The 15,688-nt window shown below is 34.3% G+C and overlaps 1 protein-coding gene across 8 annotated transcripts in view; it reads left to right on the forward strand.

Moving 5' to 3' along the window:
• LOC139963618 (uncharacterized) overlaps positions 1-15,688 on the forward strand; it is a 343,329-nt gene that overhangs the window by 42,208 nt on the left and 285,433 nt on the right. For 3 of the 8 annotated variants that reach the window (XM_071964574.1, XM_071964577.1, XM_071964575.1), the window contains exons 7-9: positions 8,749-8,957; positions 11,381-11,487; positions 15,071-15,132. The exons of 4 other annotated variants lie outside the window; for them this stretch is intronic. In XM_071964574.1, coding sequence (XP_071820675.1) covers positions 8,749-8,957; positions 11,381-11,487; positions 15,071-15,132 — 378 coding nt within the window. The remainder of the gene's footprint in view (positions 1-8,748; positions 8,958-11,380; positions 11,488-15,070; positions 15,133-15,688) is intronic. One more of the 8 variants, XM_071964579.1, reaches the window with a different exon arrangement.

Consider the following 15,688-nt stretch of genomic DNA (forward strand, 5'->3'; position numbering starts at 1 on the left):
ATATAAAGGTGTGGTGCAGTGATATAAATGAGCTCCCAAAGGAGAGCCCAACCTCACACAAATCCAACCATGTTTGGGCTTGACTGAGAAATGTGTGAGATTTCGCACCTCTCTCTCCTGTTGAGGACAAAATGTTTTTTGAATTTCCACTCATCAGGAGATAATTGTATCTAATTTAGTGTGTCAGTTTTGGTGGATGGGTGTTTTTATATTAATTTTCTTCATTTAATGGCACCAGGACCCTGGAGACTGCATTACTTACATTGACCTAGTTACACCACTCTCTGGGGGGGGGGGTCTCTTTCCAGATTTTAGATCACCAAAGATTTATAGAGTACCCTGTTCAGCTGGTTAATTGCTATCCAATATAATCAGTTCTTCCCACAAATTTGGCAGATGACGACACTTGTAACCTCCAAATTTTGAATTAAAACATTTTGAGATGAAAAAGTAAAATTTTGACTTATCAGGTCAAAATCTTGAGATAAAAAAGTCAATATTTGAAATTTTGGGCCACTTATTTTAAGTCGCTAAAGTTAGTTCAATTTTGAGACCAATTAGATTTTTAAACCAACTGCAGTGACTGGCTCAGCAATGTTTAAAAATTAAACAAGCGCAAGTGACAATTCTGTATTCACCGCTGTATATACTCAGATGAGTATGAAGTATTTCCAATTGTGCTCTCTGTTTATAGTGGCTGGACTTACAAGGGTACTGCAAAGCTCTCCTCTCCAAATCTTCAGTATTTTCACACAGTTTTTGCAATCTGCTAGCAATATTGAGCACATGAGGACATGTCAGTAATAGAAATACTTAATCTAATTTTACTCTGTGGAATATATATCTGAGCCCTAGCCGGGTGCTTCAGAAGAGCTCTGTAACATATCTGAGACTTCTTGTCCTCTTTTACCAAGTTTAAGGCATGTAAATACCTGTTATCCGAGAGAAAATGTAATTTTTTTATGAAGTATAAATCTAAGCCCTGGTGGGAGTCGGGGGGGGGGCAGGTTGACGGTCTATTGGCATAAGTGGAAATGAAGTTACTGGGACAGTTGTGAAAGCAAAGACAACAACATTGATGTATTAGAGCATCCACTGCTTCACACTGGTATTTGAATGCCCTCTAAATGTGTTTGTTTTAAACAGTATTTAGCTCTCAAATATGCAATGAAGAAATGTTTTTATGACATGATATTGATAAAGAGTGGCAGGGGAATTTAACTTCCTTAACCATGCTTGCTAGCCAGCAGTTTGGTGATTCAAGTCACAGCAAAATAGATTTACTTCATTCTTACCGTTCCTATACATTCTGTGGGTCAAGAAGTGTAGGATACTGAAAGACGCTTGAACAGTTCATACGTCCTGATCTCCTCTATCCAGTACAGTCTCTGTCTTCATATTCACTAAATGAGGGATTCTTCCTACGGTTGAATTATTACATCCTGGAGCCATTGGAGCCTCAGTGACTTCTAAATCAAAAGTGAAACATTAACATGAAATCAACTTAGTTATTCAGAAATTTCAGAAGACTTCAGAAACTAAAGGTTACCCACAATAATTATAAAACTATGGTAGAAAACAGTATGATCCAATCATTGATCTTTTTAATGTAGTAATTATATTACAGTGTTTGGTTTTGGGAACTTTTGGAAAGATCTAAGGAAGTTTTGCATTCAAATAGCAAAATAACACAACATTGGTCTTTGTGGGCAAGCAACTTCACATGTCACGTCACAAAGGCCTGTAAAAGATCCATTCTCTTCTTTGTAAGTAAATTATGTAAAAAGGTGCATATTTGATTTGTGATATTGAAGCTGAAGTTAAGTCAACAGGGAATGAGCATTACCAGCACAAACACTGGAAATTCTGGATACTTTACAAAACTTACTTATGTAACTTACAGTATGGTGGTGTAAAGCACTGCAGTCTTTTGGGTGACACAAATTACAATAATACATGTATACAATATGGAATGTTGAATCTCAATCTCTGGTAATTTACCAGGTTACAATAACAGGTTGTCCTAGACCAGTAAGGGTGGACTAGTCCAGCCTGTCCAGGTCAAAGAAAAGTTATATGTTAAAAAGGAACATAATCTTTAAGCATTCTAGCGAAATTTGCATTCAATTCCTATGTACTCTTTTGTGAGATAATGACAGTTGAAGTTGCCACCTTCGTAACAAAAGTGAACTTGGAGCAAATAGGTAAGACGTCTTGTTGCAAACTGATGTATAATGTTTTTTTTCACTTTAATATTAATTTTATACTCCACAATTGGATGCATCCATAATGTGAATATGCCTTTAAACAACTACAGTAGTAACCTGATCCAATCCAATGTCAAATCAATAGACTGAAAAATAAAGAAAAAAAAACATTATTTGTCAGTGTGCAACTATGACATCACACCTGTTTGCTTCAAGTTGACTTTTGGTAGAATATGATCAGATAATTTCAACTGTCATTATCTCAAAACGGTACATAAGAATTGAATGCAAATTCACCAGAATGCCTAGATTATGTTATTCCTCTTTAACATATATAGGAAAGAAATTTTGACCTGGACTATTCTTTTAAATCCACAATATCTCAGGAGAGGAAACAACTCCAGAGTACTTTAGGAGAAGGTTTTCATGACTAAATTTGACTAAAACTTTGCAGATAGTTGGATGATCTTTCAAATTGTAGAACACTACTTCCTAACTAATATGATCAAAGTATTCCGAGGGAGGAAACCTCCCTTTCAACTTGTAACCAACTAACAGGCTAGCACCACCACACTTCAGCCACGGTAGTCCTACATTGTGCTAAGCATAGGTCACGCTTTATGCTGGCATTGCGGACTATCGAATATTGTAACTACAATTTAACTAAATCATTGAAGTTCAACGTTATGACGGCCTCTCCTTGTAGTACGTGCATAGCCTAACGCTATGAAAGTAACTCAACTGATACATGGGATTTCTTCTTTGACAAATTGCAATATACTCAGTTTTTCTTTCAGTATCGTGCTCACCATCTGGTATATGTTGCAATATCTTCATATTAGTAAGCCAGTGCTGTAGCTTCGGGGAATCACGTTAAACAACAGGGAAGTACAACCGTACAACCGATCTTCAAACGCTGTGTCGTTGGTTTGTTAAGATTTTGAAGATGAGACTTGCTCAAGTCGTTGCCATTGGCCACGAGGGAAATTCCCCTCTTTTTTCAGATAATGATCAAACTTCCAATTCAAATAATAGCAATTTACAACAAAATGGCAAATTCGTTAGATCTAAAAGTGAGGACTGCAACGATATACCGCAAAATGTAAATTCATTATTTACACCTCGACAATTTTCTGGTAATGATGCATTCATAGAATCCTGTACAGCAGCTTGAAAGTGTTTACATGTTATGAGTCTTACAGGTCTTGTGGAAAATATTTAAAAAAATAGTTATTACACTGCAACTCACCAAATTACAATTTAGACGGTCTCTTGAATATTAACAACATATCTTCCGAAGTCCAAACATAAAAAGGGGTCCTGCACAAAATATATAATGAAAACACAATATGCAAATAATGAAAACAAACATGATGGTCGTGGCTTCAGTAAAGCATAGATAAGAGGCTAGTGTAAGTTCCAAGGGAAAACGCGTATTATCGACTATCGAAATCTATCGTGATATTATTGCGTCACTACAAGTGTCATCAAGACAGCAAAATAATTAGACATCTTAAGCATTTTTCAGGATATTGTTTTACTACAAGCTTGGAAAGAATTCAATATTTTATTATTTCTAAAACCTTTTGAAATGACGATATAAAAGTATTTTGGTTATATTTCAACATTAATCAGAAATTCTCAAATTATACACTAGGATAGAAGTCGGGGTGGGGGGGGGGGGGGGGGGCAATGTTACATACAGCTGAGAAAAAGGCCACTGCTACGGGTATACACACCTCCCCGCCCGCTTACAACTTTACAGAAACAGTATTCCTAGGCAAAACTGCATGGTGTAGGAAGCCAATTGGTAGTCTAATTATGCCTCGGAGTGCAACATTTAACATCAATTTTCAAGATAATTTCAGGGGACGGGGCTACTGAGATTTGCCTTCAACAAGCCAACGACCACACCTCCTCCGTTTTTAAACTTCTTCTTTCCACTCTGGCCTTTCCATAATAGTGTAGGCCCTACCTAAGTTAGTTGGAATTTGCAGTCCCCCCCCCCAATATCCTTGATCCAATATAAAAAAAATGGGGGTTGAGAAGGGGTCCAATTCTCCTAGTCCTGCGAACCGATTTCAAGTAGTAGATAACCTATACATCTGCTATTAAAATGTACCTCTTTGTCAGGCATTATTGTATATAAGAATAATACCTGGTTTGGCAACATGTCCACCCAACGTCTATTTACCGAATAACTGGAGGGGAAAGGCTGTATTTTCTGATTTTCCATGCAATTATACAAAAGTGATTTTAACATCGGTCAGTTCAGTTTTCAAACTAACACTAGTATTCTTTAGAACAACCTTAAGTTTAGACAACAATTATAGTCTCACTACGCCTCAGAATTGTTTCAGTCGAAGGACCCCCACAGCACCCTACATGGAATTGCATTCAACGACTCCACAGCAACACCATCAAAACTTTCGAATCCACCTGTAGTCTAACCATAAAGGTTCATTCCCCTTCCTAAATTTGTCGGAGAATTTTGGAATATGAACCCACGTTACTGGGTACTAAACCATACAGGAGAGTCGATCCGTTTTCAGGATTGGAGAAGCAAACTTACCGATACAGCCCCCTCAATAAATGCACAATCATGCACTTAATCAGAAATATACACACATTAGCCACAAAATGCACCTCCTCCTTTATGTTCTACACCCTTTCCCATATCTATGTAGACATGAGACAAATCATTTGATTGGCGTAGGAAGGGATAAAAAATGGGTTGGGGAGGGAGTCGGGAGGCATCCCAATTATAAGCAAACAATACACATTTTGTCATTACTGTGAAATTTCCAATTTTTTTTATCATAATATTGGTTATTTTATCCCGAAAGTTTCGAACATTTCTGGAAATTTCAACCCTCTCTCAAATTTGAAACCCTTTTCTTGAAAATCAAGTTTGTCTTAAAATTGCCATCTGTATTTAAAAAAATCATAATATTAAACTATACTTAAATTATTTAAAAAATAAACTTCTTCGATTTATTTCGACCTCTTTTTTAATTCCCTTCATGTAAAATGTCGATTTTTTGTTTGTTTTAAACTTAAACTTTTGAAATGTCGACTTATCATCTAAAAATATTAGCGTTTAATCTCAAACTTGTACGTTTCTCTCGAAATTGCCATTGCATTTCTCGAAATCAAGGTTTCTTTCTTATTGTAACTCAAAAAATAAACTTTTCTTAATGAGGATGGTACTAAGTTAAAATGGAGAAAATTAACATTGTTGGTGAAATGTCGACATAGTATTTTGACTTGAGCAATTACGAGGTACGTAAAAAGACAAAACATCGTTTGATTGCCTGACACTCTCTTTGCTGGTGCAAAGATTCAGCTGAATAATCCAGCACTGACATGGAGTAGAATTAATTACAAAGGTGCTTGGGTGGGGAGGGAATGAACAAAAGTTGTGTAGTTACATTCCTTCCAATAATTTCATGATGATCAAGTGATTATTTGTAAAAAAATAATAACTTGACACAGACACGTTTTGTCTGCACGATGTGTCTGCAAGATGTGTATGACTGAACAAGGATATTCAATTTATGTTATTCCATGTAGGTTTTAATATTCATTAAACATGTACTCCTTAAATCATTTGAAACAGACGGTATTCAAACTTTTGTTTTGTGTTTATTGTTTGTTTATGCATCCACTAGCAGATAATAGGTTGGGGGAATGTGTACATCAAATGCTTTTTACCCAAATTTTAACCGGTGGTGGGGGAGGAGGGGGTGGGGGACTAACACCCTACCGCTTAGGGAGAAATGTCAGTGATTGCTTGATCTACTTGATATAAGTTGTGTTGTATTATTTACTTCCTTGACCCCTTCCTTACTACATACCCAATCGACGTCAGGTTTCAAACTGTCTGTTTTCACCAGGAATGTATAACGTTACGTCCGTCGTACATTTACTTCTATTGGCGCCAAAATGTATGTAACAAATGTCAAAAATCACCCGCGAACAGCTGGGAAACACCTGTATATGAATATCGGTGACTCATGCTATTGAATACCTGTTCACATCTATAGTATCTTTCACTGAATGGTTTAGTTTTATGTTGCAGGAGTTGCAGAGTACGTAGTATAATCGTGGACGTTGTTTGTTACCATTGACTTCTTCAGTGGTTATTAAGATGGATTGTTTAATGGAGAGGAACCGCTGTTAATAGTTAAAACAGTAATTATTGATCAGAGAGATAGTTTGACGGTAAAGTATGAAGGCATAGGCTAGGATGTGTACAAAGGCCAGGCCAAACTTAGGTAGGTTATAGGCTAGACTAGTAATACAATTAGGTTATGTTAGAAATCTCAAACATCACCCGCGAAAAGTTAGAAGTACTACTTTTAGCAAGAGGACATGCTTAGCAAATGTAACTCATAAAAAATAAAATCTTAGCCTAGTTGTTGACTGATTATCAAAAGATTCCAAGTTAAAGCATATCTTAAATATAAAGGGATTGAATAAAATGCAATCGAGACACTGGGCCTTCTTTAGGGATCTTACATTAAGCGAAGAATAAAACCAGCGATTAACATTCTAGGTGAGCTGATGCCTATCCTTTACTTCGAAAACAATAACTCCATTCTAGCTAAGAAAAAGTATCCACAGACAAGCTGTAGAAAATTTGTTATCCCTTCAAAACTCTTAAATCACAGAAAATTGTTTAACTCGATTTTAATCGTACATAACAAATCCTTATACTAGGCATTAATACAAGTCAATCTATAACATCCCACAATTATTATTGTAATCACCTAACTTACTATTAATCTACCAGGTCGGACATTCGAGCAAATTGTGTAAGAAACCTGCAGCTTTTTACCGAGCAGGCTGACTGAAATAATGTTATTATAACTGATTATTAGTTCTCTGAATGACCTAACTCCTGCCGAAATACCTGACACTTATGGGAAATATAGTTTGTATAGGGCCTACTGCTTTGAGCCTCTATAAAACAGTTTTCCAATTTAAGTTTAATAATAATAAAATGCAATAAATATTTATTAAAAAGAACTCTTTCGTCCATGTCATTCCAGCAGCAACTAGATCGTGGTGTTCCACTCACAGCTGTTTTTGTATTAATTTTGCGCACTTAATTATAAAAAAAACGTACGTCATTTTCCAAGCCGGCCAACAGACTTATGGCGCATGATATTAAAAATAAAAATGGTTTTGAAATTGAATGTGCGCCATTTCTTTTACGCTGCAACACTCCACAGCAGACGTTAGGCAGAGCCGTAGCTCTAACGTTAGTTTTAAAAGGGCGCCATCCTCTCATTAAACTTATAATTAACTGATTAATCTCTCGTGTTTGTTAATTTACATTTGACCGCTATCTGTTCACACCCGCTGAACTCCATAATAACAGAAGATATTACAACGAAGACCCTATCGAACTGATTAAACTGAAAATTAGTAATACTTAATTAGTATAATTAAACCCTTAAGGATATGAAGTGTTTCCAGATAACAATATTATTTGTAAAAAAAAGCGCATGATACTATTTAATTGGAAGATACAATAAAGTTTAGAAAGTTAATATCATAAGCAATACCCAATTTAGGAATATCTACAAACACAAAGAAATAAAAATGCTAAATTTCGAGAAAAAAATCCATTAGAAGTTATATGTCACACACAAACCGTAACTTAGGAATTAATTTGATAACTAAACACAGATAGATATCATCTGTGAAACAAATCGTATTAATTGGAAATTATTATAATTCAAGCAGAATAGTCGGATTTGGATCAATAATTAAATAATTTGAATATTAAAATTTGAGTTTAAGCCTAATAACCTTTCTCTCTTGAAACTTGAATTTGATCTACACATGCTTTTCTAAATTGCATTTTATTCAAAGAAACAACCTATTGATTGAAGTATAATTCTTCCAAATCTCCTTAAACTTTATAAAAACCTGGTAGTAGTTGGAGTAGAAGTTTCTTTTTCATGATTCCTATAACATAAGTCACGAATACTTACAATTAAATTACATTTTCATTCTGAAAGTTCTAATTTGTAACACAAATAAATTTGATCAATATTTTCTACAAAAGATAGAATAATCTCAATTCTTATTTACCCTTTTTTATATAATTATCAACCCGTCATTGAGATTTGTTTCCTGTTAACTAATAAATTAAAATATGTACCCCACATTCTTATTTTATTAAACCTTACTATCTATAAAACCATTATTTAATCATTTAATTGTAAAACAATGAAACTAACCCTTTAATACTACATTACTACCCTATTTCCCTTTAATCTAATCTTACTATTTCTGTTAATATTTGTCTCCCGTTAAAACCAACCACTTATTTCCTTTCCATAAACTTATTCCTTTTAACAAATATACACGACCTAAATGATCTTTATTATTGCTTCATTTTCCATTATTTTTATTTAGTCATTTTTATTATTTATAATATCATAATAATTGTTCTAATCCTTACCAAATCCAATCTATGTATCTCTATATCTACTGTATTATCAGTAACTCTATTCTTTTATTCTAGATTCCTATCTCCTGTGTGTGTCTATACCACTCCTCTCCTAGAGTTGATGAGTCTGGTCTGAACCTTATCATTCAGTCTGGTCTCTCTCTCTCTATCCTGAGTTCTCTCCAGAAGCTGCAGATCTATGACCACAACAGGAGTCTAACTAATGAAGAGTTGGCGGCCATCTTGTCTTACTCCTCACAGTGTACAAGCTTAAAGGAGCTGATGTAAGTATTACGGTGTAGATGTTAGAATCATCATAACAGTTAAGCAGGGAATTAATTTGATTAATAAAAGTTATCAATATTAAACTAACAATAGAGAATGTAAAGTCTGCTGTATTTTAATGTCAAGGATTGCATTTAATTAGTTAAGTTGGATTTATTTCAATAATTAGGTCATCGAGAAAGGAATTCTGTAGGATGTTATAATAAATAAAACAAAATATAATGGATTAATAGGGATTATTTTAAGAGAGTGTTCGTAAGAGAGGGTTGTAGGATGGGTGGGGGTTGTTTAAAATGTTCTTTGTTTAGTTTATTGTTAAAATTTTACTAAGAATTAGGTTTAAAAATGACAGGAATGTTTATTAGGATAAAATAAGAGATACACAAGGTATTTTCATTTTAATAATTATAGCGAGTAAATAAATATTCTAAAGTACAGTTTTATAAGGAATAAATATTACCTTTGACTGAAACCTCTGAAATATTTGTTTTTCAATTATGTAGGCCTACAATTTATTTAACACATTTTTAAACGGAAGAGATTGAAAATCGTTATTAATAAAAATATGGCAATAAAAATAGCAATACTTATTACTTTATTGTTAAAAAAAACCAAATTGTGATCAGATTTTGATACTCTAGCAAGACTGAAATGTATATCAAGCAAGCAACCAATAAAATACTATTTTAGTTGTCGAAATTACAAACATGGCTACTCAAAAAAGGTTAACAAATTAAAACAAAATAAAAGTTAGCAAAAAGGATTTAAATAATTGTAGTTGAGTTAACTATAAAGTTAAATTGTATTTTTGTGTTGCCATAAATATCAGTAAAGGAAAATATGAATCTCATAAATTACAGAGCTTAAAATTTAACCCATTCAAAACTGCATCAGATGGCAATGGGGGCTCTTGGTGACCGCATGACCCATCCAATAACAGAAACCAGGAATACCTACCAATATGCCTTTGAATGTACAGTTGATGAAGTTATAATACAATTACCGCATGCTCTGCTTCCAAAGACACCTTGATATCCTTCTCAGCAAAGCTACTTGATATCGAAGTCGACCCCCCCCCCCCCACCTTCTCAAAAGTAAATCTGATATGGTTCATGAACGCCCATGGTACATATATTGTTTGTTGCCGAGTTAAAAACAAGACAGTTATTCACTTGTTTAAATGAACTCATTGCGTAATGATTTGCGATGTTTTACATGAATCATGGTGTTATGCTGATTAAAACTTTTTAGCAGTATACTGTGATAGTCACATGGTCGCCAAGTAAAAATAAAAGGAATATAAAACAGAAAATAAACCGAAGGAGAGGTGTTATGTTCCTGGGAATACAGTTAGTAGAGATCTGTGGGTTATTGTATTCCGTCGGTCGCACATCCGTGGTTTTTGTTTCGTCAAGTCGCAGCGAATAGGGTTAAAACATGTTAAGTTATTGTGCCTAAATATCTCGAATCTACGCTTTCAGAACGCATTAAGAGAAAGATGAATGCTCTACGCATAGACCGCTAGGTATAAGAATGCAAGATAAGGTTGTGTACACTTCGTGACGGGTGGGCATAGCCTATACATAACGCGTAGTCAATTATTCAATGCTTTAAGTTGTTTGCTCGTATATCAATAAATCAACGATTACGTGAGACATGATCTAAGTTTTAAGCTAATGAAGAACCATAAACCCACATTTTGTATACATAATTAAGGAAAGTCACTATCTTCTCGAAACTTTTTTGACCCATTTTGTATAAATATACACACACACAATTACACTACACATTGTATTAACCTCAGCCACATGGCGTAATACACATTGTACAGGATGACAAACTCGGTAATACATGTTGAAAATTTATAAATATAACCAAGGTGAATAGTGTTTGGTCTGTAAATTTAAACACGTTTAAACACATAACGACACTTTTAATCAATCTGACTTCAAGCATTAACGCTTTTATTCATTTCACCTTTACCTATTGTCGTTAAGCTAATTAAAAATTGGAATGCTCTTAACTCCCTCTTCCCAAATTCTAATTAAATTTTCATTTCATGTACTTAATAACACGAACTATAGTAACATTGTTTCAACTTAAACTATATTTTTACAGAACTGGAGATCAAGGATTGAGGTTCCGATGGAAATTTAATTGTTATATTTGATACATCACAATGCTTCGTAAGCAGGAATTTTGTTACACTTCAAAATAAACTTGTCATTATGTTTCCATGTATGTATACCAACATTTGACCTCCAATCTCGTTTATCCGCCTTAATTTGATCCACAATATCATTCATATCTCATTCTGAACATATGAGGTATTTAAATTTCTTCATTATATTAGATGGATAACACGCCAGTCTCATTAGAATGGTTACCATGATGTGATTCTTATCATTACTTATATTCACAGGTTTGGTTCAGTTATCTTTGATAAGGCGTCTCCAGGAAGATATTTTCTACCAGAGACTATTCCGGTCACATCGATCCCGCCATCATTGAAATCAAGAAATGTCAAAGGTAAAAGAAATGACGTCAGTACATTAAAAGTATGATCATATAATATTAATACATGGACGCTTTGAGAGTTGGGTGTCATAAATAAAATAAATGTACACCATGTGGAGCATATCTGGAATATGCTTTCTTCTAAATTATTCAAATTATTATAGTCCTACATTTCAATATATTGCATAAGGAGCAAGCTATCATTAAATATATCACAAAGTAGGTAGGCAATCAGGACTGGAAATTACTCCGTATGTGGTGTGTAAGAGTTAATGAACAGACTAATGTATACATAACACGTGTAGAAGCATGAAACCAGCTATTTAAGCACTAAGGATATTCTACTCATATAAATCGCATTTAATTAACGTAACATGTAAGGATATTTATGGCATCCATGGTTGTGTTTTATTTATTACCAGCGAAATGGGATCAAGTAATTAGAAAAGGTATACATAACACGTATAGAAGCATTAAACAAGTTACTTAAGAAAAACTTCAAATATACTAACCATATTCCACTTGTATATATCGCATTTAATTAACGTAACATGCTAGGGATAGTTAAGGCATCCATGTTTGTAGTTTATTTATTACCAGCGAAATAGGATCAGTAACTGGTGCAATGATTTGTATATGAATGCTATAAAGTACGTCTGCTTACACCAAAGGTACAATACTAGTTGGAAGTCTTACCATGATTATTCAACAACAAATTAAGTATGTGCTGATATGCTAATTAAGCTACATATATCGCAGGTTTTAATTAATTTCAAATCAATCGATATAATAACATTTTATTGGATCCTGTCTTGCGTCACCAATACCTGAACAAATAAACGCACAATAAGCGTCGCAGTAAGTACTCGAGCAGACATGCGCACAACAAGCTGTACCACCAAGGCAAACATATTCATACTGAGGTAGCCAATATAGGGACACATTCACATCAAATCTCAGACTGGTTTGTACTACTGCTGTTGTAGATTAATTCATGGAACTTTGGGGGAAATCTTACATCTGACTCAAAATAAATTAGTAGGGAAACAGAGCACCGAAGATATTCTTTAAAAAATTATTTCAAGGTTAACTGTCATTTGAGATCAGCAGAGGTCAAAGTCTGCAAACATTGTAAAACACAAATTCTCAGGACAGATGTATGTCAATCTTTGTATGATTATTTCGAGTCATCATAAGTGCTACCTTATTATCAATGTACTTTAAACAGAGATCTGTGAAAACTTTGTTGAGGGTTATCTTCTGATATCAGATTCCTAAAATATTTCACTAAGTACGTCACTTAAGTTTTCATGCATATTTTATCTCTGATTGTTGACTATAAGATAGGTTGTCAAGTAGTTTCACGCATGTCACAAGTAGCTCGATTGTTTGTGTAAATAAAAGTAGAAGTTTAATTTTGATATATTTTATTAGATCGATAAAGTCACTGCTATAAGTTCAGGTTGTATTTTTAAACAATGTTAAAATCAATAAATTCTCATTTAATTACTGGAGGCTCGTAAACTAACTGAACTACTTAGTCTGACACACAGGTTATTATGTCAGCTCCTACAGATGCACCACTGAATATACAATAAGAAGTAAAACAATACCTATGACGTCGAATGACATATCAAACTATTACAAATTTGTCATTGACAAATGATAGTGTATGTCAGCTATTAACAAAAATAATATTAAAGTTGAGTCATAATAATATTTAAAACTGTGGATAACATTTAACATTTAGGACTGCACTGAGAAGCCTACGTCATCATTTAATTTACCTTAAAGGCATTGAAGACTCGCCTTAAACCGCGTGCCGCGCTCTGAAAAGTTAAGTTTCCGTTGCTTGCAAATGACGTTTCTTCTTTTCGCTACCCAATGCAGGCAGTAATGAAACGTGATACACTGTTATCTTTGATCTAGACCTGAGATGTCCACGCTGCTTTGTACACTGTGTTGTGGGTATTAACCGTAGTTGCATGTATTGACTGTACACTAGTGTCTAATTACCGACGGTAGGAAGCTGTGTGTGTATTTTCTGGGATCGATGGTGGTGTCTAACACTTCTGTTACACCTCATTCGAAACTAGGTCAGATTACCGGCATGAGACGTTTCCCGTGCGCGAAAAAAAGCATAGATTTAGCATATTGTAAAACTGAATATCTAGATAACCGGGATAGTTTCACAAACATCACGAGCAATCAAATGTTTCATTTCCCTGTACAATAACATATCTGTATACTAGTATTCTACCTAAATTCATTATTTAAATTAATTAGTATTATTTCTCAAACTCGTACACATTGTACGCTCTTTCATTGTTCTGATTATAAAAGACACATCGAGATTCCCCATTGTTAATGGTGGAGTGACGTCACTGCTGATGTGTCATCATTGATCAATTTCAAAGACATAAGTAGTTAGTGCAGGGAGTTTCCATAACAACTCTCTAGTTAGTGTCAACAACACATTTGCCCGAACCAGTAAATATTTGACTACTGTAGACAGATGTGTGTAATGTAATAGCTACTAAATTATCTCGTGAAGAAGAGCTAAGAGAGAGATTCAAAAAAGATGTAGTCAAAGTCACATAAGTTTGTGCATTATTTAGAATTTTCGAAATCATTGATATTTGGACGAGTTACTAAGTGTATAAAACTTTAATATATAATTAATTTTTTTTTGACACTCTCATAACTTATTCCTGACCCCCAATCCCCCCACCACTCTATCCACTTTGCAAAGCGAGGTATCAGCTGTCACCTTCACCGTGTTCCTACACCTATGATTGATTCTTAGTAGAGTTTAAAGAACATGAAACAAAACAGACCTGAGCGTTAAGCAAACAACCTTCCTTTACCGAATTGGAAAGCTCTTAGATCCAGCAGTCCTCTTACATGGAGACTGGTTAATTGGTTATGAAAATGTTTTTTTTTTATTATTTAAATACACAATTTAACTTAATTAAGCTATTCAAACAAAAAATCCTTTTCTTCTTTTTTTCCTCCAATTTTTGTTAAACAGTGTTTAATTATGACTTTCGTGATGTGTGATGACGTCACTGACGTTGGGTATTCTCTGATCAGTTCATCATCTCATGGATTATCATTCTTGATCTGAGAATCGAATACTCGACTATCATGAATTGATTTCTTAATCTCAATATCAAATCAATATTCGTTCCTATTTTAGTTGTTTCACATGTTTCATGTAGGATTATTGTATGATTGATCAGATATACTAATGAGAAGATAACAATTCTAACCTGATTGGCTATGTAACTTAGAGGATAATGGTTGTAAACTGATCAGGTATACAACCGAGATGATAATGATAGTAAACTGATCGGTATTGTTACTGAGATATTATGATTATAAAATGATCAGCTATATTAAAGAGATGCTAATGATAGTAAACTGATCAGATCAAAATTAAGGAATCAACTAGATTGATTACTCAGCTGATATGAAGTTATCATCGAGAGACAACATAAATTCGGTGCATATAATGTTTATGATTTCATTCCAGACAAAGAAAGATGAAAGTTGCACTTATAATTTACATGAGTCTCTTTCATTTATTAATCAGTTTGGAACCGGTACCCGGGGGCGGGTAGTCGCCGCCTGAATCTACAGACTGGTCAATGGCAGGTAAAAGATTATTTACATTTCCTTCGGCTATTGCTTGTAATGCAAGTCTGGTCAGTTCATTTCAGTAATGTTGCCCTATACCCTCCGTGTGTTCCATCCTAGCAAATTTCTATAGATAAATTTGGTTTCCGGAGTTACTTGATCTACGTCAGCGTTAGAAGATGTGATGTAAAGTAAAGAATTAGAGGGGGGTTGGGGGAGGTGGTATTTATGACATCAACTTCCAGATACCTTCCCCTTGCTTCACGGTTTCCTTATTTTTGCTGAGTGTCATTCTGTCCCCAAAGTAGCCTCTGTGTGTCCCTCATTATACAAACAACGGCTATACATAAATTAAAATCATCTCTCGAAATATAGAATCAATAGAAAATACTCAGTGATAAACAAAGGAATTGGAGCAAAATCAGTCTTTCTTGCTTCCAGAATCCATGAATCTCAGTCAGCTCTCTACTCGTTTACCTCTCTACTGACACATACATAATTTAAATTCTATACTTCTGTCAAACTGTTAACATCACAATAAACAGTATACATATATACATACTTTGCTCTTATA

This window comes from Apostichopus japonicus, chromosome 22, assembly GCF_037975245.1.
Source record: "Apostichopus japonicus isolate 1M-3 chromosome 22, ASM3797524v1, whole genome shotgun sequence".
NCBI lineage: Eukaryota > Metazoa > Echinodermata > Holothuroidea > Aspidochirotida > Stichopodidae > Apostichopus > Apostichopus japonicus.